Here is a 24,445-nt window from a genome sequence, read left to right on the forward strand (position 1 = left end):
TGGGTTTGACACCCCACACCTTGCTGCTAGCTACAGTGGGACCTGCAGGTCTACGGGTGACAAGTGTCATATCAGTTTTCGAAACCTGAGTAACGTCGTGGCAGGTTCATTCAGTCATAGTATGGTTATAGCGACTCACATAGGGAGTTAACAACACATAAAGTTTATGGGAATTTTTATTAATCAAAAAGGGTTTTATGTCGATTTAAAATCACTTTCTATATCAATAAGCACGGATATTACTGTACACTTTCGGTCTTGGTATTTAAGACTACATGTCATCCATTACGGGATTTTTCTCAAATCAAAAAGGGTTTTATGCCGATTTAAAACCACGTTTATATCTTTAAGTATGACAAATACTTGTTTATTCTTGGTCCTGGGATTTAGGACCACATAACTTTTATAAGGAAAATATTGGATTTTTCTTGGTAACACACAACACATTACAAAGAACGGTTTCCAAACTCTTTAAATAAAAAGCTCATGTCGTGATCAATCATTGAAATATGTAATACTTGAAACCGTGTAATTCTTTCCTGATTATATTTATGAATGGTTGTATTTACTTTGAGCACTATTATACTCGTTGTTGTGATACTATACATGAAGTCCTCCACCCCCGTACATTTCCGCCATCCTTGGTTTGGGGGTGTGACAGATTTCCATCTAAAGCAACCACAATGTACATGGATGTTGTGTACGTCCCAATTAGAGGTACGTGACCAACGAATATGATTGGTATCATAGACGTGAGAAATGTACGAATATGCAAGTAAAGATAAGAATATTATCCATATAACAACTTCAAATAACAAAATATTTACTATAAGGGATTACATACCACGCATCCCAATGCCACAAAACAAATTTGGAAACGATTGTACCGATCTTTCGTAATGTACGTGAAGGTGTTAGGATTGGTTCTTTGTAGATTATGGAAAAAACTCGGTAGGTTGGAGAAACTTTTTCTTAATACCTCATTGACTGAACTCATTTTCACAACTTTCAACACCTTGTAAAAATGAAAATGCTTGTCCAATTTAAAAGGAATCAGTATACATTATTCCGCGTTACTGACTTGGCAGTCCGTGTAACTGGATTAGCAGTCCGCGTAACTGACTTGGCAGTCCGCGTAACTGACTTCTTAGTCCGCGTAACTAACCTATCTTTTTATATATAGTAAAGCTTGTATCTATATGAAATTCACATATTTAATTCACAAAAGGGATCATTTCACAAAATGGCATCCAATGTACCAACTTCTTCGAATGCAGCAAATCCGTCAAATGCGTCAGCTCCAACAAATGGTACATCTCCATGGACGACAATAGAGGTGTTGGTCCTAACACGATGTTGGATTACCGTTTACGAGGGTCTACTAGTAATGGCTCCCCTTCATTGCCTTGTTGGTGATGAACAGTCTCGCCCAGTAGCTTTGTTCAACTATGAGGTGGGACAAGGACCAGAATGGCTAAAACCCGATATTGTTTTTTAAATGGATGGATTTAAAGAATAAAGTCACATGGTTCAATCGATGCTACAATTAGATGCTACAATTATGAGAAAATGCAACGCTCTCATGCAGACGATGAAGAACCTCTTGAATATGTGAACGGATATTACCTGTGCGAGTTTGATGGAACTGATTTCGAGTATACGTACATTTGGAATCTGGTTAAAAATAAACATTTTTTCATGTAGATGACTCTTTTATTTGTAATGTATTATGTAATGTTTGTTAGTCATACGTGTTATTCGTAATGTTTATTTTTTTGTTTTAATTTTTTTATGTTATTTGTAATGCTTATTTTGTTTGAGTGTAGCGTAATATTTGTTGGTGCATTATGTTTCAATAAATAAAGGATAAATTACATAATAAAAACGCAAATAAAAACTTAACCATATTACATATAAATAAAGCAATACAATGACAATACAAAACGCAATACTAGTTAAAAATACAGGATATTTTTCAAAATATTCCAAGGGGCTTCATAGTCGAAACTCTTTCCGTTGCTAATGGATTTGTATTCTTCTTTAGCCGCCTCCAAGATGTCTTCCTCAGTATCATTCACACGTGTGTCTTCAATCTTCTTACAAAGATCGTTGAATAAAACAACTTCTGTTTTCAATTCATACCATTTTGCTGCTATATCGAGCGTGTTGCGATGGTTTTCTATGGCGGTTTCAACGTCAGTGTTGAAGGTATTGGTTAAAAGGAGCCAATACATTCTATCATCCAAACTGTCGTTCTCGTAGACATTAATATATACACGAGTTAGAAGCAAATACTCCTTAGCAGTCCATGGTTTTGAACCCATTGCAAAAGATACAAAGTAGATGAAGTGAAATATATTAGATGAAGTGATACACATATTTGAGTCGTTTTATATAGAAATGAAAGTCCGCGAAAGTGACTTGGCAGTCCATGAAACAAATATAATAACAACCCAAATAAAAATAAAACACATATTTGTATTAAACCAAATTACTAAAAACAGGTATTTCATATTAATATATATGAAGTTCCTAAAATCAAGTTATATAGTATCCCAAATAATATTTGTTATCCTATTTTTGTAGAGAAATCTCGCATCTCTATGTGGCTTATCAATCTTCAACGATACCCCCGAAACAATCATTTCCATAAACATGTATACAAATACTCTACAATCCCCTCTATCAAGAATATATTCCTATTGCAGCGCTTCTACAATATCAATAAACTCCACAATTGCGTTGTTTTTGTGTCCATTAGGAAAATTGTTCCAGTACTCAATGACATCTAGCTCTGAGATAATACTATCCCCAAAACTGTTGAATTCTCCTTCAATCAAGTACTTTCCAGGTATCTAATGGTAGCACTGCCAAAAACCAATGGACACCAATAACGTTTATGGGGAATAGAACCTGCAAACAAAAAAATAGTTGTGAATTCAGTAATATTTTATATATATATATATAATAAACTTAACTAACCATATCCACATCCTTCCATTTAGGACAACCTCTAACACCATTTGCTACATGCCTAAAAACAAATGATTTTCCGGGTTGCAAATTAAGTTCTTAAGGGTATATCGTCCACCTTGCGTTCGTCGGTCATCTTTCCATGAGCAATACAATATGTTGTACATTTTAAGATAAAAATGTTACAATTATTTATGTAAATTATCCTGTAAAAAATAGATAAAATTTAAATTTAACGAATGTTACCGAAGAAACTAACCACCCAGAGTAAGTAACTACAAGTAACCTCGACCAAAACTCCACATCCAGTGGGAGTATATGCAGCCTATGTGTAGTGTTGAGGTTGGAAGAGATCATATTCCATTCTTTCCAAAAACTTAACGTACTAGCAGCATGAACACTGTCCAACAGAAGATGATTTGAAACATCATTACTCTCTTCATTTACAATGTCTTCATTTGCTTTTTCAGGACTCTGCACTGCTTTTTTTCCTTGTTTTGGTGACTTTATTTAATTTTTGTGTGGATTGCATCTAAAAAATGAACATGTTAAATAATTATCAATAACATAATATTTTATAAATATACCAAATTTAAAATATGAGTTTTGTACCACTATGAACGGGGTCCACTGATACCATGCAACACCCCTCTTTCGTTGCGGCCTAACAATAGGAGTCACTATTTTTGTGTGATGTTCACCCACGTCCGATGACGGCTCAACATGCGTAGGTGTACGCCCAACTTCCCCCTCCAAACCATGAGTAGCTATATCATCATAGTCCAACTATGTAACATGGTAATATGTTTCTTCCTCCTTTTCATTTATCATCTCCTCCTCCTCCCCTCCAAACCTTGTGTCTGATTCATCTTTTTTCTGTAATACACGATCTACTTTAGAAGTTAAGTCAGCCATAACGCCTAGTAGACGCTTCACTAATGCCTTTGTGCTCGTCTTCTTCTTCTTTACCAACCTTGTTGATGTGTCGCTTGAGATATAAGTTCTTTCTATTTCAGGGTATTGCGAGGAAGAAGCATTTGTGGCAGATTCAGTCGAAGATGTTTCCGACTTGTACATCTTTCTTCGAGGAGGCGAGGCAACAACAGCAAAATTATTTTGGACCGGACTATGTTGTCGTGGGGGAGACTCTTCATGGTTAAGAGTCCAATTGACGTAGCAAACATAAAACGGTAACATCAGCTCCGTCGGGTTTGCCACGACAGAAATAGGTTGGTTGTTAGGCTACAAAAATCAAATTGTTAGTTTAACATGAAAAAAACATTGGAATTTGTAATTATATATAATCCTTAGTATAAAAAGCATACCACAGACACGTTGATTATTCAACGACATTGAACCCAAGATAACGGTGTTTTACTTTGATAGTTTATTTTATTTCCTTCTTTTTATTAGTTTATTTTATATTTTTAGGTCTTTTTATTAGTATTGCATTGTATTTTATTCATCTTCTTTATCGTGGATCGTATCGGGTACTTTCTATTTTGCATGAGGTATTTTGCAGGGTTTTAGAGCTTCTTGCGATTGTGAATTAGCTTGGAGATGGGCTTTGTGGGCTTTCGAGGCATTATTGGGCTTTACGGATCCATCAAAAGAGATTTGGGCTTAAAAAGTTGAGGACTTGGATGAAGTGGGCTTGTGAAGATGGGTCATGGATTCTTATTTTGGGCTTGGACTATCAATATTTGAAGCTTGAAGATGATTGGTTAATTTGAATCATGTGAGGTATGGAGGGGACTAAGGGAATCTTGGCTAGTGGAGTGGTGTAGTGGAGAAAAAAAGGACCAATAGCATTCCAACAACACTTGCGAGTGTGGAGTCTCAGTCGCGCAACACTTGCGCGGGTACCCGCGCAACTGCACACTTTTGGGCATTTTGATCATTTTGTTTACCATATACCTTAGGGTTGGATCTTTCAGCAAACACTTTGATTTTTCACCATTGGAGGCGATTTTTGGAGCTTGATACTCATTCTTCTCATATTTCTAAGTAATTGGTAGATTATTGATGCAAAAACACTTTTGTGATTGTTATTTTGTTGTCATGAGTGGCTAGTTTCTCTATTTTGGTTAACTTTGGCTAAAACCCTTGGATATTTGTGAGTTTTGAAGGATTCATGCTTAATTGTCATTTATCTTATGTGTATTATTCTAGTTCATATTTCTTATGCTTGTTTAATACTTTGATCATGAGCTTGGTACTTGAATGAGTAGTTGTTGGTTTATTTCTTTGGTTTAGCATTGAATCATTGAATTTACTTAGAACAAGGGCTTTATGATGGTAGAAATCATCTCTAGCTTATGAATCATGACACCTTTATGGTTGTGTAAGCATTGAAATCCTCTAGGAATTGGGGATTCCTTCATTCTTAAGGCTAATCAACTTCTTGGGTTCAATTGCTTCAATTAAATTCTTGATTTTGATTAAGAAGGTGTGTTATGGGCGTCCCCAACCTCCATACTACATATGAGGAATCTTGGCATATCATGCTTCATGATTGTTATATTCAATTTTGGATGAATGATAAGCTTCACATTGAATCCTAATGATAAACACACAAATGTTCATTGTGTTGAATTGCCTTGGTTAACCAATTCTCTCCAATATTTGAGCATTTCACCATCTTTCTTAATTGCAAGCTTTTTAGTTATTCAAGTCTCTTAGTTTTCAAGCAATCACAACACCCCCCCCCCCATTTAGTTTAATTGTAGTTAGTTTATTTACACTAGTTCTATTAGATTGTTGTGATTGAATACAACCGTTTCCCCAAGGATCGATACCCCTCTTTACCATTATATTACGTTTTATTTGCAAACAGATGGTGTAATTTTCTTGGTGGACTTGACATCCCACCATACTTCTCCACGATCTCATATGTGGCAATTCTGTCGGCATGCGTATATAAAACTGGGTTGCCTCTAGGAACGTCTCCAAAATCCATATATATGGAAAAAAAAAAGGTAAGTATCATGCTATTATATAATTAAAATGAAAATGAAAATACGAATGGTATTATATACTACAAATCGAAGTTTAATGTTTTATTGTATAAAAAACAAAAGTATGATAACTATTTAAATGCATTAGAAACTAACCTTAAACAGAAGCATAAAACTGGCAACGGTATACTTGTGTACTTTCTTGGACTCAGGATTGGCCTGCTTGAATAGTCTAAATTTTTCTATTTTTCTCAAACATTCCACGCATCAATCCCGAAATATAGGTCCAGAAATATGTACCCCATGGAAACTTGCAATTTTCAATTTGTTAATCTTTAAATGTAATACCTGTTCCAATCATCTATATCATCAGCAAGCTTGTATACTGTCGTGAGAATGCCCGTTTTAACGTCCCGTCTGTGGAGACCTTTCAACATAAAAACAAGTTAGATAAACATTACAGCATCTTCATCCTGTAGTGACAAATAATTCAGAGACATAATGTAGTATTCTAAATCTTTTAGCCACAAAAGTGCATCAGAAATGTCTGGGAACAACCGAGCACGAAGATTTGAATTTGACCGACCTTTTTCGTCATGGAGTAAATCCACATAAGGACCAACTTTTAAACCACAAATCAGAATATATTCATTTTCACCAAAATCCAATTGCATTCTCTCTATCTCAAAAAGAAACCTCCCCGTTTCAAACATTTGTTGAGACATTACTTCATGCAACATCATGAAATGCACAAGTAAGGGGCCACCATGTGGGATATGCATTCCTAAGAATTTTCCAAATGGCGAAGCTTCAAATAATACTCGTTGTGATTGTGTTAGGCGCGGAAAATTGTCTTTAATGATCGTACCCACCATACCTTTTAAAGTTAAATCTTCTTTTTGATTGAGATCATTGTGCTACAAAACATATACATTTAATTTCATATAAAACGTTAGTAATTGAAAATAAAAAACAAGGTTTCAAAATTACTTTTCTAATTAGGTTTATGAAATAGATAGCAACATACCTTTTATATAATAATAAACACCTCATATAAAAGGGCAGAATATTTTTTTGGAAAAGCAATAAAACGTCATTCCACGGAGACCCCTTGGCGGAGTGATCTACATCTCCGCAGACACTCAATGGGGGTGTTTAACTCATTCCGCGGAGAGATACATTATTCTGCGGAGGATCCTCTGCGGAATGATGTACATCTCCGCGGAATGGATCTTCCCAAAATTGACTCCCTATTAATCCTAACATCTACAAAATTTCAAATCTAAATATATATATATATATATATATATATATATATATATATATATATATATATATATTCACGGTAATTAATTGGATTTTCACAAGACTTGAATCATAAATACGACATTAATAAAAAAAGGAGAATGTGAGAAATACCTCGGAGCCGTATCCATCGGCAAAAACATCGGGGAAATTGCGATCTATCGGTGCCGCCTTTGCTGTTTCAGGTCAATTGCGCCAAAAAATGACATTGTGTGATGTCGTTGTCGTCGGGATTGATGTCGTCGCCGGAAAAAGATCGAAATACACGGTGGGGAACCAAAGAGGGGGACCGATGCAAAGAAACGTTCAAAGTCAAAGAGGAATTGGGGGACCAAAGAGGGGAACTGTTTTTGTCAAAGAGGAGAGTGTGAAATTACAAAAGTACTCCTCTCCGCAGACGAATCTTCGTTCCACGGAGGCCCGCGGAGGGTCCTCCACGGAATGTATGTTTATACCCAGAAATGTCCATTTTCATGTCTAAAATTTGAAATTACCCCCCAAAATTTGATTATAGCTGGTATTTTCCCTCATTTATTTTAACAAGAGTTACTTTTGTATTTGTAACTTTTTATTTACTTTTTCAAAAAAAAAAAAAAACGTATAGTGCAATTTAAATTTATAACAATAACTCATGTTATTAAAAGACAAAATTACATAAATTGTCCTCATGGTTGGTAAAATCGACCAATTATGGTCCTTATTTAGAATTCTTTATACAGATGGTCCCTGTGGTTTCAAAATCTTGCAAAGACGGTCCTTTTGACTAACGGTGCTAACTTTTTCATTTAAGTCTTATGTGAAATGACATATTTGTCTTTCACGTATATGGATGCTTTATGTAATTTGTTCCTACCAAAGGGACCATTTATGTAATTTTCTCTATTATTTATTATTGTTTTTTTTTAATTTAATATTATATTTAAGGATTTAGATTTTTTTAAGATTTGTTTAAATATATTGTTTAATGTTATATATATATATATATATATATATATATATATATATATATATATATATATATATATATATATATATATATATATATATATTTGCTAACGTTTTGCTCAAATTATTTTTTCTAATTTTTTGACGTTTTCTTCAAGTACATTTATTGTTCTTTTTTATTTTGGCGTTTTATTGGAATATATATATATATATATATATATATATATATATATATATATATATATATATATATATATATATATATATATATATAAAGTCAAGATCAAATAAGAAAGAAATTTTTGGTAGGATGGTAAGAAATTTTTTTATATGCATATTTTCTTAGCAAAAAATGAAATGAATCATTAGATGATTCAAAAGTAAGATGATTCACAAGAAAAAATTCCGAAAAAAACACTTTCATGATTCATTTTTAGGTAAATCAAGAAAAAAAATCACTTTTATAACAATTTTAGTGAATATCAACAAAATCATCATAAAAATGAATCATCGAAATGTTTTTTCGGGATTTTTTTGGTGAATCATGTTATTGTTGATTCATTTGTTTTTTTCGCCAAAAAAATAAATTGAAAAAAAAATTCTTACCTTCCTACCAAAAATAATTTCTTACCGGATATATATATATATATATATATATATATATATATATATATATATATATATAGATATAGACACACACACACACATTATGTTCGAATATATTTTTTTAACATTTAATATGTTGATATTTGTTAAAGGATTGCATGACTATTGTAACTATAATTGGTAACTTAATTCAGTTTCAATCATGTTTTCATTTTTTATTTTTCTTTTATTAGGTTATATAAATATTATTTTTTAATTCAAATATTTAACTATATAAGGTTGTATAATTATTATTTTTATAAACTTGTTTACAAAAAAAATTATAAAAAAAATGTAAAATGTGTGTTAAACGTGAATCTGATTAATATAGATTTGGTAGAAATAGGCTAAGTTGAGACCCCCTCAAAAGCTTGCCGAGAACGACCAAGTCATTTCACATTGGATTTAAATGTAATGTTTTCAAGTTATTTTTTTGTTTTTAGACATTTTGTGCATTTTTAAGTTATACAGATTTCGATTAGTTTATGTATAACCTGACATCCATTTTGAATTCCAATTATCATATGAATTCCAATTAGTCTATCTATATTAATCATATTCAAGTTTAACAAACATTTTACACTTTTTTTTTTACAAAAAACGTTTATAAAAAACCTTACAAAAATAATACTCATACAACATTATATGTTTTATATAGTTAAATATATGAATTAAAAAATAATAAGTATATAACCTTATCTATATTAAAATAAAAATAAAAACATGATCGTAAGTAAAGTAAATTATGAATTATGATTACGGTGACTATAACTTCTTCAAAAAATATTAAAAAAAAACTTTATAAAAACATTAAAAAATATATTAGAACAAAACGTAAAGGAATTAGAAAAAACTTTATAAAAACATTAAAAAATATATTAGAACAAAAAATATATTATATTACGTTTTATTTGCAAACAGATGGTGTAATTTTCTTGGTGGACTTGACATCCCACCATACTTCTCCACGATCTCATATGTGGCAATTCTGTCGGCATGCGTATATAAAACTGGGTTGCCTCTAGGAACGTCTCCAAAATCCATATATATGGAAAAAAAAAAGGTAAGTATCATGCTATTATATAATTAAAATGAAAATGAAAATACGAATGGTATTATATACTACAAATCGAAGTTTAATGTTTTATTGTATAAAAAACAAAAGTATGATAACTATTTAAATGCATTAGAAACTAACCTTAAACAGAAGCATAAAACTGGCAACGGTATACTTGTGTACTTTCTTGGACTCAGGATTGGCCTGCTTGAATAGTCTAAATTTTTCTATTTTTCTCAAACATTCCACGCATCAATCCCGAAATATAGGTCCAGAAATATGTACCCCATGGAAACTTGCAATTTTCAATTTGTTAATCTTTAAATGTAATACCTGTTCCAATCATCTATATCATCAGCAAGCTTGTATACTGTCGTGAGAATGCCCGTTTTAACGTCCCGTCTGTGGAGACCTTTCAACATAAAAACAAGTTAGATAAACATTACAGCATCTTCATCCTGTAGTGACAAATAATTCAGAGACATAATGTAGTATTCTAAATCTTTTAGCCACAAAAGTGCATCAGAAATGTCTGGGAACAACCGAGCACGAAGATTTGAATTTGACCGACCTTTTTCGTCATGGAGTAAATCCACATAAGGACCAACTTTTAAACCACAAATCAGAATATATTCATTTTCACCAAAATCCAATTGCATTCTCTCTATCTCAAAAAGAAACCTCCCCGTTTCAAACATTTGTTGAGACATTACTTCATGCAACATCATGAAATGCACAAGTAAGGGGCCACCATGTGGGATATGCATTCCTAAGAATTTTCCAAATGGCGAAGCTTCAAATAATACTCGTTGTGATTGTGTTAGGCGCGGAAAATTGTCTTTAATGATCGTACCCACCATACCTTTTAAAGTTAAATCTTCTTTTTGATTGAGATCATTGTGCTACAAAACATATACATTTAATTTCATATAAAACGTTAGTAATTGAAAATAAAAAACAAGGTTTCAAAATTACTTTTCTAATTAGGTTTATGAAATAGATAGCAACATACCTTTTATATAATAATAAACACCTCATATAAAAGGGCAGAATATTTTTTTGGAAAAGCAATAAAACGTCATTCCACGGAGACCCCTTGGCGGAGTGATCTACATCTCCGCAGACACTCAATGGGGGTGTTTAACTCATTCCGCGGAGAGATACATTATTCTGCGGAGGATCCTCTGCGGAATGATGTACATCTCCGCGGAATGGATCTTCCCAAAATTGACTCCCTATTAATCCTAACATCTACAAAATTTCAAATCAAATATATATATATATATATATATATATATATATATATATATATATATATATATATATATATATATATATATATTCACGGTAATTAATTGGATTTTCACAAGACTTGAATCATAAATACGACATTAATAAAAAAAGGAGAATGTGAGAAATACCTCGGAGCCGTATCCATCGGCAAAAACATCGGGGAAATTGCGATCTATCGGTGCCGCCTTTGCTGTTTCAGGTCAATTGCGCCAAAAAATGACATTGTGTGATGTCGTTGTCGTCGGGATTGATGTCGTCGCCGGAAAAAGATCGAAATACACGGTGGGGAACCAAAGAGGGGGACCGATGCAAAGAAACGTTCAAAGTCAAAGAGGAATTGGGGGACCAAAGAGGGGAACTGTTTTTGTCAAAGAGGAGAGTGTGAAATTACAAAAGTACTCCTCTCCGCAGACGAATCTTCGTTCCACGGAGGCCCGCGGAGGGTCCTCCACGGAATGTATGTTTATACCCAGAAATGTCCATTTTCATGTCTAAAATTTGAAATTACCCCCCAAAATTTGATTATAGCTGGTATTTTCCCTCATTTATTTTAACAAGAGTTACTTTTGTATTTGTAACTTTTTATTTACTTTTTCAAAAAAAAAAAAAAACGTATAGTGCAATTTAAATTTATAACAATAACTCATGTTATTAAAAGACAAAATTACATAAATTGTCCTCATGGTTGGTAAAATCGACCAATTATGGTCCTTATTTAGAATTCTTTATACAGATGGTCCCTGTGGTTTCAAAATCTTGCAAAGACGGTCCTTTTGACTAACGGTGCTAACTTTTTCATTTAAGTCTTATGTGAAATGACATATTTGTCTTTCACGTATATGGATGCTTTATGTAATTTGTTCCTACCAAAGGGACCATTTATGTAATTTTCTCTATTATTTATTATTGTTTTTTTTTAATTTAATATTATATTTAAGGATTTAGATTTTTTTAAGATTTGTTTAAATATATTGTTTAATGTTATATATATATATATATATATATATATATATATATATATATATATATATATATATATATATATATATTTGCTAACGTTTTGCTCAAATTATTTTTTCTAATTTTTTGACGTTTTCTTCAAGTACATTTATTGTTCTTTTTTATTTTGGCGTTTTATTGGAATATATATATATATATATATATATATATATATATATATATATATATATATATATATATATATATATATATATATATATATATATATATATATATATATATATATATAAAGTCAAGATCAAATAAGAAAGAAATTTTTGGTAGGATGGTAAGAAATTTTTTTATATGCATATTTTCTTAGCAAAAAATGAAATGAATCATTAGATGATTCAAAAGTAAGATGATTCACAAGAAAAAATTCCGAAAAAAACACTTTCATGATTCATTTTTAGGTAAATCAAGAAAAAAAATCACTTTTATAACAATTTTAGTGAATATCAACAAAATCATCATAAAAATGAATCATCGAAATGTTTTTTCGGGATTTTTTTGGTGAATCATGTTATTGTTGATTCATTTGTTTTTTTCGCCAAAAAAATAAATTGAAAAAAAAATTCTTACCTTCCTACCAAAAATAATTTCTTACCGGATATATATATATATATATATATATATATATATATATATATATATATATATATATATATATATAGATATAGACACACACACACACATTATGTTCGAATATATTTTTTTAACATTTAATATGTTGATATTTGTTAAAGGATTGCATGACTATTGTAACTATAATTGGTAACTTAATTCAGTTTCAATCATGTTTTCATTTTTTATTTTTCTTTTATTAGGTTATATAAATATTATTTTTTAATTCAAATATTTAACTATATAAGGTTGTATAATTATTATTTTTATAAACTTGTTTACAAAAAAAATTATAAAAAAAATGTAAAATGTGTGTTAAACGTGAATCTGATTAATATAGATTTGGTAGAAATAGGCTAAGTTGAGACCCCCTCAAAAGCTTGCCGAGAACGACCAAGTCATTTCACATTGGATTTAAATGTAATGTTTTCAAGTTATTTTTTTGTTTTTAGACATTTTGTGCATTTTTAAGTTATACAGATTTCGATTAGTTTATGTATAACCTGACATCCATTTTGAATTCCAATTATCATATGAATTCCAATTAGTCTATCTATATTAATCATATTCAAGTTTAACAAACATTTTACACTTTTTTTTTTACAAAAAACGTTTATAAAAAACCTTACAAAAATAATACTCATACAACATTATATGTTTTATATAGTTAAATATATGAATTAAAAAATAATAAGTATATAACCTTATCTATATTAAAATAAAAATAAAAACATGATCGTAAGTAAAGTAAATTATGAATTATGATTACGGTGACTATAACTTCTTCAAAAAATATTAAAAAAAAACTTTATAAAAACATTAAAAAATATATTAGAACAAAACGTAAAGGAATTAGAAAAAACTTTATAAAAACATTAAAAAATATATTAGAACAAAAAATATATTATATTACGTTTTATTTGCAAACAGATGGTGTAATTTTCTTGGTGGACTTGACATCCCACCATACTTCTCCACGATCTCATATGTGGCAATTCTGTCGGCATGCGTATATAAAACTGGGTTGCCTCTAGGAACGTCTCCAAAATCCATATATATGGAAAAAAAAAAGGTAAGTATCATGCTATTATATAATTAAAATGAAAATGAAAATACGAATGGTATTATATACTACAAATCGAAGTTTAATGTTTTATTGTATAAAAAACAAAAGTATGATAACTATTTAAATGCATTAGAAACTAACCTTAAACAGAAGCATAAAACTGGCAACGGTATACTTGTGTACTTTCTTGGACTCAGGATTGGCCTGCTTGAATAGTCTAAATTTTTCTATTTTTCTCAAACATTCCACGCATCAATCCCGAAATATAGGTCCAGAAATATGTACCCCATGGAAACTTGCAATTTTCAATTTGTTAATCTTTAAATGTAATACCTGTTCCAATCATCTATATCATCAGCAAGCTTGTATACTGTCGTGAGAATGCCCGTTTTAACGTCCCGTCTGTGGAGACCTTTCAACATAAAAACAAGTTAGATAAACATTACAGCATCTTCATCCTGTAGTGACAAATAATTCAGAGACATAATGTAGTATTCTAAATCTTTTAGCCACAAAAGTGCATCAGAAATGTCTGGGAACAACCGAGCACGAAGATTTGAATTTGACCGACCTTTTTCGTCATGGAGTAAATCCACATAAGGACCAACTTTTAAACCACAAATCAGAATATATTCATTTTCACCAAAATCCAATTGCATTCTCTCTATCTCAAAAAGAAACCTCCCCGTTTCAAACATTTGTTGAGACATTACTTCATGCAACATCATGAAATGCACAAGTAAGGGGCCACCATGTGGGATATGCATTCCTAAGAATTTTCCAAATGGCGAAGCTTCAAATAATACTCGTTGTGATTGTGTTAGGCGCGGAAAATTGTCTTTAATGATCGTACCCACCATACCTTTTAAAGTTAAATCTTCTTTTTGATTGAGATCATTGTGCTACAAAACATATACATTTAATTTCATATAAAACGTTAGTAATTGAAAATAAAAAACAAGGTTTCAAAATTACTTTTCTAATTAGGTTTATGAAATAGATAGCAACATACCTTTTATATAATAATAAACACCTCATATAAAAGGGCAGAATATTTTTTTGGAAAAGCAATAAAACGTCATTCCACGGAGACCCCTTGGCGGAGTGATCTACATCTCCGCAGACACTCAATGGGGGTGTTTAACTCATTCCGCGGAGAGATACATTATTCTGCGGAGGATCCTCTGCGGAATGATGTACATCTCCGCGGAATGGATCTTCCCAAAATTGACTCCCTATTAATCCTAACATCTACAAAATTTCAAATCTAAATATATATATATATATATATATATATATATATATATATATATATATATATATATATATATATATATATTCACGGTAATTAATTGGATTTTCACAAGACTTGAATCATAAATACGACATTAATAAAAAAAGGAGAATGTGAGAAATACCTCGGAGCCGTATCCATCGGCAAAAACATCGGGGAAATTGCGATCTATCGGTGCCGCCTTTGCTGTTTCAGGTCAATTGCGCCAAAAAATGACATTGTGTGATGTCGTTGTCGTCGGGATTGATGTCGTCGCCGGAAAAAGATCGAAATACACGGTGGGGAACCAAAGAGGGGGACCGATGCAAAGAAACGTTCAAAGTCAAAGAGGAATTGGGGGACCAAAGAGGGGAACTGTTTTTGTCAAAGAGGAGAGTGTGAAATTACAAAAGTACTCCTCTCCGCGGACGAATCTTCGTTCCACGGAGGCCCGCGGAGGGTCCTCCACGGAATGTATGTTTATACCCAGAAATGTCCATTTTCATGTCTAAAATTTGAAATTACCCCCCAAAATTTGATTATAGCTGGTATTTTCCCTCATTTATTTTAACAAGAGTTACTTTTGTATTTGTAACTTTTTATTTACTTTTTCAAAAAAAAAAAAAAAACGTATAGTGCAATTTAAATTTATAACAATAACTCATGTTATTAAAAGACAAAATTACATAAATTGTCCTCATGGTTGGTAAAATCGACCAATTATGGTCCTTATTTAGAATTCTTTATACAGATGGTCCCTGTGGTTTCAAAATCTTGCAAAGACGGTCCTTTTGACTAACGGTGCTAACTTTTTCATTTAAGTCTTATGTGAAATGACATATTTGTCTTTCACGTATATGGATGCTTTATGTAATTTGTTCCTACCAAAGGGACCATTTATGTAATTTTCTCTATTATTTATTATTGTTTTTATTTAATTTAATATTATATTTAAGGATTTAGATTTTTTTAAGATTTGTTTAAATATATTGTTTAATGTTATATATATATATATATATATATATATATATATATATATATATATATATATATATATATATATATATATATATATATATATTTGCTAACGTTTTGCTCAAATTATTTTTTCTAATTTTTTGACGTTTTCTTCAAGTACATTTATTGTTCTTTTTTATTTTGGCGTTTTATTGGAATATATATATATATATATATATATATATATATATATATATATATATATATATATATATATATATATATATATAAAGTCAAGATCAAATAAGAAAGAAATTTTTGGTAGGATGGTAAGAAATTTTTTTATATGCATATTTTCTTAGCAAAAAATGAAATGAATCATTAGATGATTCAAAAGTAAGATGATTCACAAGAAAAAATTCCGAAAAAAACACTTTCATGATTCATTTTTAGGTAAATCAAGAAAAAAAATCACTTTTATAACAATTTTAGTGAATATCAACAAAATCATCATAAAAATGAATCATCGAAATGTTTTTTCGGGATTTTTTTGGTGAATCATGTTATTGTTGATTCATTTGTTTTTTTCGCCAAAAAAATAAATTGAAAAAAAAATTCTTACCTTCCTACCAAAAATAATTTCTTACCGGATATATATATATATATATATATATATATATATATATATATATATATATATATATATATATATATATATATATATATATATATAGACACACACACACACATTATGTTCGAATATATTTTTTTAACATTTAATATGTTGATATTTGTTAAAGGATTGCATGACTATTGTAACTATAATTGGTAACTTAATTCAGTTTCAATCATGTTTTCATTTTTTATTTTTCTTTTATTAGGTTATATAAATATTATTTTTTAATTCAAATATTTAACTATATAAGGTTGTATAATTATTATTTTTATAAACTTGTTTACAAAAAAAATTATAAAAAAAATGTAAAATGTGTGTTAAACGTGAATCTGATTAATATAGATTTGGTAGAAATAGGCTAAGTTGAGACCCCCTCAAAAGCTTGCCGAGAACGACCAAGTCATTTCACATTGGATTTAAATGTAATGTTTTCAAGTTATTTTTTTGTTTTTAGACATTTTGTGCATTTTTAAGTTATACAGATTTCGATTAGTTTATGTATAACCTGACATCCATTTTGAATTCCAATTATCATATGAATTCCAATTAGTCTATCTATATTAATCATATTCAAGTTTAACAAACATTTTACACTTTTTTTTTTACAAAAAACGTTTATAAAAAACCTTACAAAAATAATACTCATACAACATTATATGTTTTATATAGTTAAATATATGAATTAAAAAATAATAAGTATATAACCTTATCTATATTAAAATAAAAATAAAAACATGATCGTAAGTAAAGTAAATTATGAATTATGATTACGGTGACTATAACTTCTTCAAAAAATATTAAAAAAAAACTTTATAAAAACATTAAAAAATATATTAGAACAAAACGTAAAGGAATTAGAAAAAATATTCCAATAGAACATCATAAAACATCAATAAATATATACAAAAACATGAAAAAAAAACATATTTGAACAAAACGTAAAAATATTAACGAAAAAAATATAAAAGAAAAACATTAAACAATATATGCAAACAAAACATTAAAAATATCTAACTCCGAAAATATATACATAAATTAAGTAAAAACAATAATAAATAATAGAGAAAATTACATAAATGATCCCTAGACAGGAACAAATTACAAAAATAGTCTATATGCTGGAAGGACAAATATGTCAATTCACATGGAACTTAGCTGAAAAGGTTACCGTCGTTAGCCTAAAGGATCGTCTTTGCAAGATTTAGAAACCTAAGGGACCATATGTGTAAAGAATTCGTCATAAGGACCATAATTGGTCGATTTTGTCAACCACGAGGACCATTTATGTTATATGATAATTCAGACGATGCATTTAAATTATCTAAATAAATGAAATGTGTAAATTTAGCTCAAGTGAAAATGTGTCAAAATAATGAAAATCAATCGAAATATGTTCAAATTAACACATTTTTCTACCATAATAAATAAGTTGGTATAAGAACAGCGTACTATACAGGTTGATTTAAAAAAAATAAAACAACAAGGTGTAACCATTAAACATTTTTTAAAATAAAATTTAAAAAAATATCAACGAAATTATAAATAAATAAGTAATTTAATCTACATCGATAGAAACCTTTTGCCATATTTTACATAATTGTTCTGAATTACAAATTTTCAAAGATAGTTTATAGTAAATTATTAAAATATTTTACAACTCTTAAAATGTAAAACCAAATAAAAAATATGTTAATATTAAATCATTAAAATAATTTACAACTTTTAAAATGTTAAAAAAGTAAACTTGTTACAGCTCAATGTAATTTATAGTAAATTATGTCATTAAAGTAATTTTTCTTAACTTGTTTGGATATAACATAAAATCAAAATCAAAATTGAATTTTACCATGTCATATGTACTGATTAGTAAATTGTAGTAATTATGTCATCAAACTAATTTATGAATTTTAAATTAAAAGGAAAGTTTATATTAATGAAATTGATATCTATTTATTATGACATTTATTACATTTATTAAATATCAATATTATGTGAAATTTAACAAAATAGAAGAAAAAAAACTATAAAATGTGTGAAAAAAATTAATTTAAAATAACTACAAAATGAATGAGAACATAACACGTGGCAACAAAAATCTTTTTTATTAGAGTCGAAGATTATTTTGTCAAATGTCAACTTCTCATTAAATTTGACACATGTATTTTTCTAGAATTTTTTTCCATTTGTCGTTTTTGTCTATTTTATATTTTTATTCAAATATAGTATGAAGGCGTACTAGCCGTTCGATTGATTTTTCTTATATATATAATATATATTAACCCTTTAATAATATAATTAGTATAAGATGTATTTTAAACCATTTTAAAATAGTAAGGGTTTAATCTATTAATAAATTAAGCCTTTAATTTAATTAAATTTAAACCTTTTATGGATTTATTAATTATCTTTTAATTAATTACTTAATTAAATTAATAATAAGATCCATAAGGATGTATTTTAAACTTTTTAAAATACCATGTTTATAATAATTTATAAAATAAACCATATAATATTTGATATTAATTATTAAGTTCCATTAATATTCAAATTAATTATTTAAACACTTAAAAAAACAATCATATTAATCACAAAATAATTAATTATGTCAAATACTAATCTCCTAACATCTAGCCTTTTAACTTATCACATAAAAGATATCAAGACAAATTAGTAGAAAAAAATCCCGGACTGAACCGAGGTCACAACGTGAGCAAGCATGCTCACAACGTGAGTTGCGGCAAAACCAAAATTGGTTTCTTTTCTAATTCACCAATGTGCAAATACATGGATTACAACCCTAGTCGATGATCCCACTGATGGGATTTTGGGTTTACAAGTTCAATGCCATAAGCGGAAAATAAACAAAAACAATTTCAATTAATTAGGTCACATGCAACCTAGTTTGATCTATGTCTTTCAAGTAAAGCAACATGCTATGACCCTAGTACAAAACTTTTACTATGAACTAACAAACTCATAAGAACAAGAAATACTAACCATAAAGATTGTTGTTGTAAACAACATTGATTTCTTCTTCCAAACCTTTGGTAGAAAGCGTCACAAGTGTCGCGTCTTTAATGGTTCACACCCAAGGCAAACAACTTAGGATTATGGAGAGAAGATAAGGGAATTTCAGCCAGATCTTTCTTAGGGTTAGGAGTGCCGAAATGTGAAGGCCAAGGCTCTTTATATATTTGAGGTAGCTTAGAGCTAAAGCTATGGTTTAAGGGTGAAAAACCTAATCCCTTTGCTTGGTAACCAAACAGCCCACAAGCCTCCATCTAAGAGCCTTTAGACGAAATTCCTAGGCCTTACCCAGAAGATTTCTTCCAATCTTTATTAAGGAGGTTATATAGCCTTTTCCTCAACTATCAATAAATTTTCAAACAGCCCCTGCACTATTTAATTAATCCAATTAATCCCAAAATTAATTCAGATTAATTTCTAATCAATTATTAATTAAATATTATGAATCCTAATTAATATATTATTCTCATAATATATTAACAAATCATTTATTCCAATTTATTAATCAAATAATAAATCAACCTTCTCTCCAATATAATCTTGTCCAATTGTCAGCTTTGAGGGCAACCCAAAAGGACTGTGTGTAACGCCCACAGATTCGGACTAGTCAATTTAAAGACAATAAACGTTAAAAATGAATTTTTGATAGATGATTATTTATAGTAAATAATCTTAACCAAAGTTATATTATATGTAACAAGGATTATGTACATATAAAGAACACTGAAATCTAACTTATAACGAAGAAGTTATGACCCGTCAAAGTTTTGCGATAAAAACGACACGGCTCCGCATAACGTAAGAAGTGAATTTTTGACGAAATATTTTTTAGCCTTAGAAATCTAAAAAAAATTCTTAGTAGACGTTAAATTGAGAGCGTACATATACAGAACGTCCAAATCTGACTTCGTTTGAGGAAGTTATGATTTTTCTAAGATATAACACAACAATATATAGTTCGAAAATCGGATTTTAGATCGAACAATTTTAGCCAACACAACCTAAATGAGAATTGAAGATCTCATTAATAGGAGCTCAATGATATAAAGACAGTCGAAAACCGACGTCGGATGACAAAGTTATGAATTTTTAACGAACTTTAATTGTCTAAGCTTGTTAAAATATAACTTTAAAAATAAAGTCAAAATTAGCCGATGGAGTCTAAATGAAAGTTGTAGAACCCGTCGATACCTACGCATGGATATAAAGAACGTCAAAAACGAAGCTCGTATGCGAAAGGTACGGATTTTAGAAGATAATTAATTTTTGGATTAAACCTCAAAGTGCCACGTGGCAAGATCTGGGCCACTACTTCTTCCCCGCGACTTTGCACAAGATGGAGACACATGGAATGAGTATGCCTAGTGTAGCTCGAAGTACGCCCAACGTACCCTTGCGTACGCCCCGCGTATAGGGTTGTTGGAAGCCTATAGATAAGTGGCGTTTTCCCTCATTTCTCCACACCTCTTCACCCATTTTTCTCTCAAACACCCCCAAACCCTCTAAGCCATTCCCTAGCACCTCCTAGGTGTTAGTAGCGTTCCTGGAGTGCCAGAAGGCCTCAAGAAAAAGAGATTTCGGCTTAGAAGTTCTGCCTGTGCAGAGCATGGTTCCTTGCTAAACCCCTTGTAAGTGAGTTATGCTTGTGATACTTTAAGTATAACTTATGTTTAAGTTTATTATCGTTATTATGAACCTATAGACAAGATTTATCAGTGATTCCAAGTCATTATATTGATTGCTCTAAATATGGGGATGATGTCTAGGTTGTGATTTAGTGAGGTGTTTAAAGTGAGATTTCCAAACAGTATGCTTTGTATATGAAACAAACCCTACCTCCAATATAATCCTACCTGGTTGTTCCTTACTTGATAGATCTTGAAGTAGACTTTGAGTTAATGATGAATCTAGACTAATAATTAGTCGCAATTAATAATAAACTAAAACTTAGTAATAATGATACTAGGTTTCGTCAAAGGAGAAGACAACTGTTAGAAGCCAAGGGTTACCCGAATTTCGAGTCATCACTTTAACAAGTGAGTGCATAGTTACTTTCATCTTACACATAAATATGAAGTATTTAATATTAATTCATGCTATATGTTCTTATTATCCGTGTTCCTGATATCTATGTTAGATGAATGATTTATATATGTTTTACGTGATTTAAACTATATAGGCATTTTTATACCTATAAATATATTGGTTAAAAGATGGGTAGGTGAATGATGAGAGTTGAAAGATGATATAGATGATGAAAGGTGAAAGATTATGAGAAGCCTTGACTTTAAAGCTGGTCTAGTCATCTAGCAGAGTATAGATGACGATCATGGAGTATTCTAGACAGTCCAGTAGAACGCTAGCAAGCTCGCAACCTGTAGGTGTTTGTGAACGACATGTTCACTAGATGTACTCTAAAAACCTTGTCAGCTATGGACTTAGTGCCTTACAAATGAACATTGGCAGTTGTGCCTAATAGATAACATCTGTGACTATGGACTTAGTGTTTGTTGAATAAACCCTGGCAGAGATGGACTTCGTGTCTATTCCTTAGGACAATCCTTAGGAATAAATAAATGAAGAATATATGATTCTTAGGGTAGATCCTTAAGAATAAAGAAGATAATGGGGATAGAAGATTGAGTTAATATAAATAAAAATACATTTCTTCGGAAAATGCTTTGATAACATCTTTATCATGTTTTCTGGGAACAAATTCCATAGTACTATTTTTCAAAAAGGATACTCTGATCAACACTCATCTTCTCGGTGAATATGGTGGCATATTCAGAGTATATAACTCTTGGACTTCTTGACTGCTGACAGTGCTCATTCTTGCACCCGCTCTTCATACTATGTTGGAATTTCAATCGTAACCTTCAAGTTACCAACCTGATCTTTATTGGAAACTCCTGCTCCTCCTTAAACATACTTAACTTAAGATAAGTTATTTACTTATATTATTGTAACAGACTGATGAGTCATGTTCTAATTACCTTTCATCGTATGATCCAATGCTTTGACTCATGTCTTTTGGAGTCAAATTCCAGAATAGAAGATACCTTCCTTCATGTTATAATGTGATATGATCACATTCTAGCATGTATCACTTCTAGCTACAAGCTTCTTACTTTAACGGCGATTGTGATACTTTTATTGATCGTTTCGATTATTTTTTACTTCAATCTTCTGGATTAAGTCGGATGCTACATCGAACTTGGTTCTTTGAACCATGTATAATACATATCTTAGTCGAACTCGATATTATATGAACACCAGTGTCGGAATAATAGTCACCTTCTTAGTCATTACCGAAACAATGGTAACAACAGACATGAACAAAATATAATCAATGACTAGTGCATTGGTAACCTTGTGACTTTCCCTGATCCGAGTGTCAGTCCTATGCTTCCGGTAGTATATGCCTCTACTACCTTTCACACTTACTCATACTTGTCCCAAGTATTTCCTCTCAGTTCACCAAGTAACCATACAAGAATTTCACATAGTCATTTAACACATCGGATACATAACTAAGGTTTATTTTATTTCTTGAAATGATTAAATAGGTATTCTAGTTCACCCTACACTATGCCTATTATATTAGGCTACACCACATGATACTATATGTATGGCTACTTTATAGATCCTTACTCCTAATCCCTTGCATCGTCACCTGCTTCATCAAGGATCATCTGTAATAAATTTTCCTTTGGCTTTGGCACATTCGGTCTTGCTGCTTCATTTTTCTTCGGGCAATCTTTTGACATATGCCCTTTGTCTCCACATCAACAACATACCTTATCATTAAATTTACAATCCTAGGAATAGTGATTGATCCTCCCACACTTATAACAAGTCACTTCTCTGTAGCATCTCCTATAGTGCTTCTTTTTGCACTTGTCACACCACTTTTATTCACTGTTATCCCCATAACTCTTGTTGTTGGGGTCATACTTCGGGAACTAATTTTTCTTGTTGGATCTTAAAGACCCCTCAAACTTCCTCTTCTGCCCTACCTCAGCTCTTTCCATACCTTTTCCCTAAGTTAGGTCTCTACATTCTTGGCTGCTCTAATGGATGTCTTCAAAGTAGTTTCCATTTTTATCGTTTCACCAAAGTCTGTTGGCGATCCATTGGAAAACCTATCTATATTGGAGAGTTCAATCGACACCAAGTTGGGGAATAACTTCATCTTCTTGATGAATATGGTGGCATACTCATCAACACCCATCTTCCCTTTCTTCAGGTTGGTAACTTGAAGGTTAGGATTGAAAGTCCAACATAGTATGAAGAACGGGTGCAAGATTGAGCACTGTCAGCAGTCAAGAAGTCCAAGAGTTAGATACTCATTTGAAAGAACATAAGAGTTACAATTATTAACTAGGATGAAAAGATAACGTGTGGGGTCATTATACAAGACCTTTTTTGTTAATGATTTTGGGACGTAATTATCCTAAGGGGGAGATAATTGTAACTCCCGCAGATTCGGGCTACTCAATTTAGAGACAATAAGCGTTAAAAATGACATTTTTGATAAAAGATTATTTAGAGTAAATGGATTTCTCGAGTTTACACACTCTATTGGGGTATTCTGTATTGACAAAACCCTCTGGCTGAACCATGTAAACATCTTCAGCCAACTTTC

At 30.7% G+C, this 24,445-nt stretch overlaps 3 protein-coding genes across 3 annotated transcripts; all 3 read right to left on the reverse strand.

The window, feature by feature from the left end:
* Window positions 1-6,089: 6,089 nt before the first annotated feature.
* LOC128126351 (uncharacterized) lies at window positions 6,090-6,958 on the reverse strand. Its single transcript, XM_052764093.1, has 2 exons — window positions 6,517-6,958; window positions 6,090-6,357 (listed from the first exon to the last, which is right to left on the reverse strand). Exons 1-2 carry the CDS (start codon window positions 6,803-6,805, stop codon window positions 6,266-6,268), a joined length of 381 nt encoding a protein of 126 aa, XP_052620053.1. The 5' UTR covers window positions 6,806-6,958; the 3' UTR covers window positions 6,090-6,265.
* Window positions 6,959-10,026: 3,068 nt separating this feature from the next.
* LOC128126352 (uncharacterized) lies at window positions 10,027-10,895 on the reverse strand. The gene is made up of 2 exons (XM_052764094.1): window positions 10,454-10,895; window positions 10,027-10,294 (listed from the first exon to the last, which is right to left on the reverse strand). The coding sequence occupies exons 1-2, from the start codon at window positions 10,740-10,742 to the stop codon at window positions 10,203-10,205; spliced, it is 381 nt and encodes a 126-aa protein (XP_052620054.1). The 5' UTR covers window positions 10,743-10,895; the 3' UTR covers window positions 10,027-10,202.
* A 3,113-nt stretch (window positions 10,896-14,008) lies between these two features.
* Window positions 14,009-14,877, reverse strand: LOC128126353 (uncharacterized). The gene is made up of 2 exons (XM_052764095.1): window positions 14,436-14,877; window positions 14,009-14,276 (listed from the first exon to the last, which is right to left on the reverse strand). The coding sequence occupies exons 1-2, from the start codon at window positions 14,722-14,724 to the stop codon at window positions 14,185-14,187; spliced, it is 381 nt and encodes a 126-aa protein (XP_052620055.1). The 5' UTR covers window positions 14,725-14,877; the 3' UTR covers window positions 14,009-14,184.
* Window positions 14,878-24,445: the final 9,568 nt, after the last annotated feature.

Source organism: Lactuca sativa, chromosome 5, assembly GCF_002870075.4.
Source record: "Lactuca sativa cultivar Salinas chromosome 5, Lsat_Salinas_v11, whole genome shotgun sequence".
NCBI lineage: Eukaryota > Viridiplantae > Streptophyta > Magnoliopsida > Asterales > Asteraceae > Lactuca > Lactuca sativa.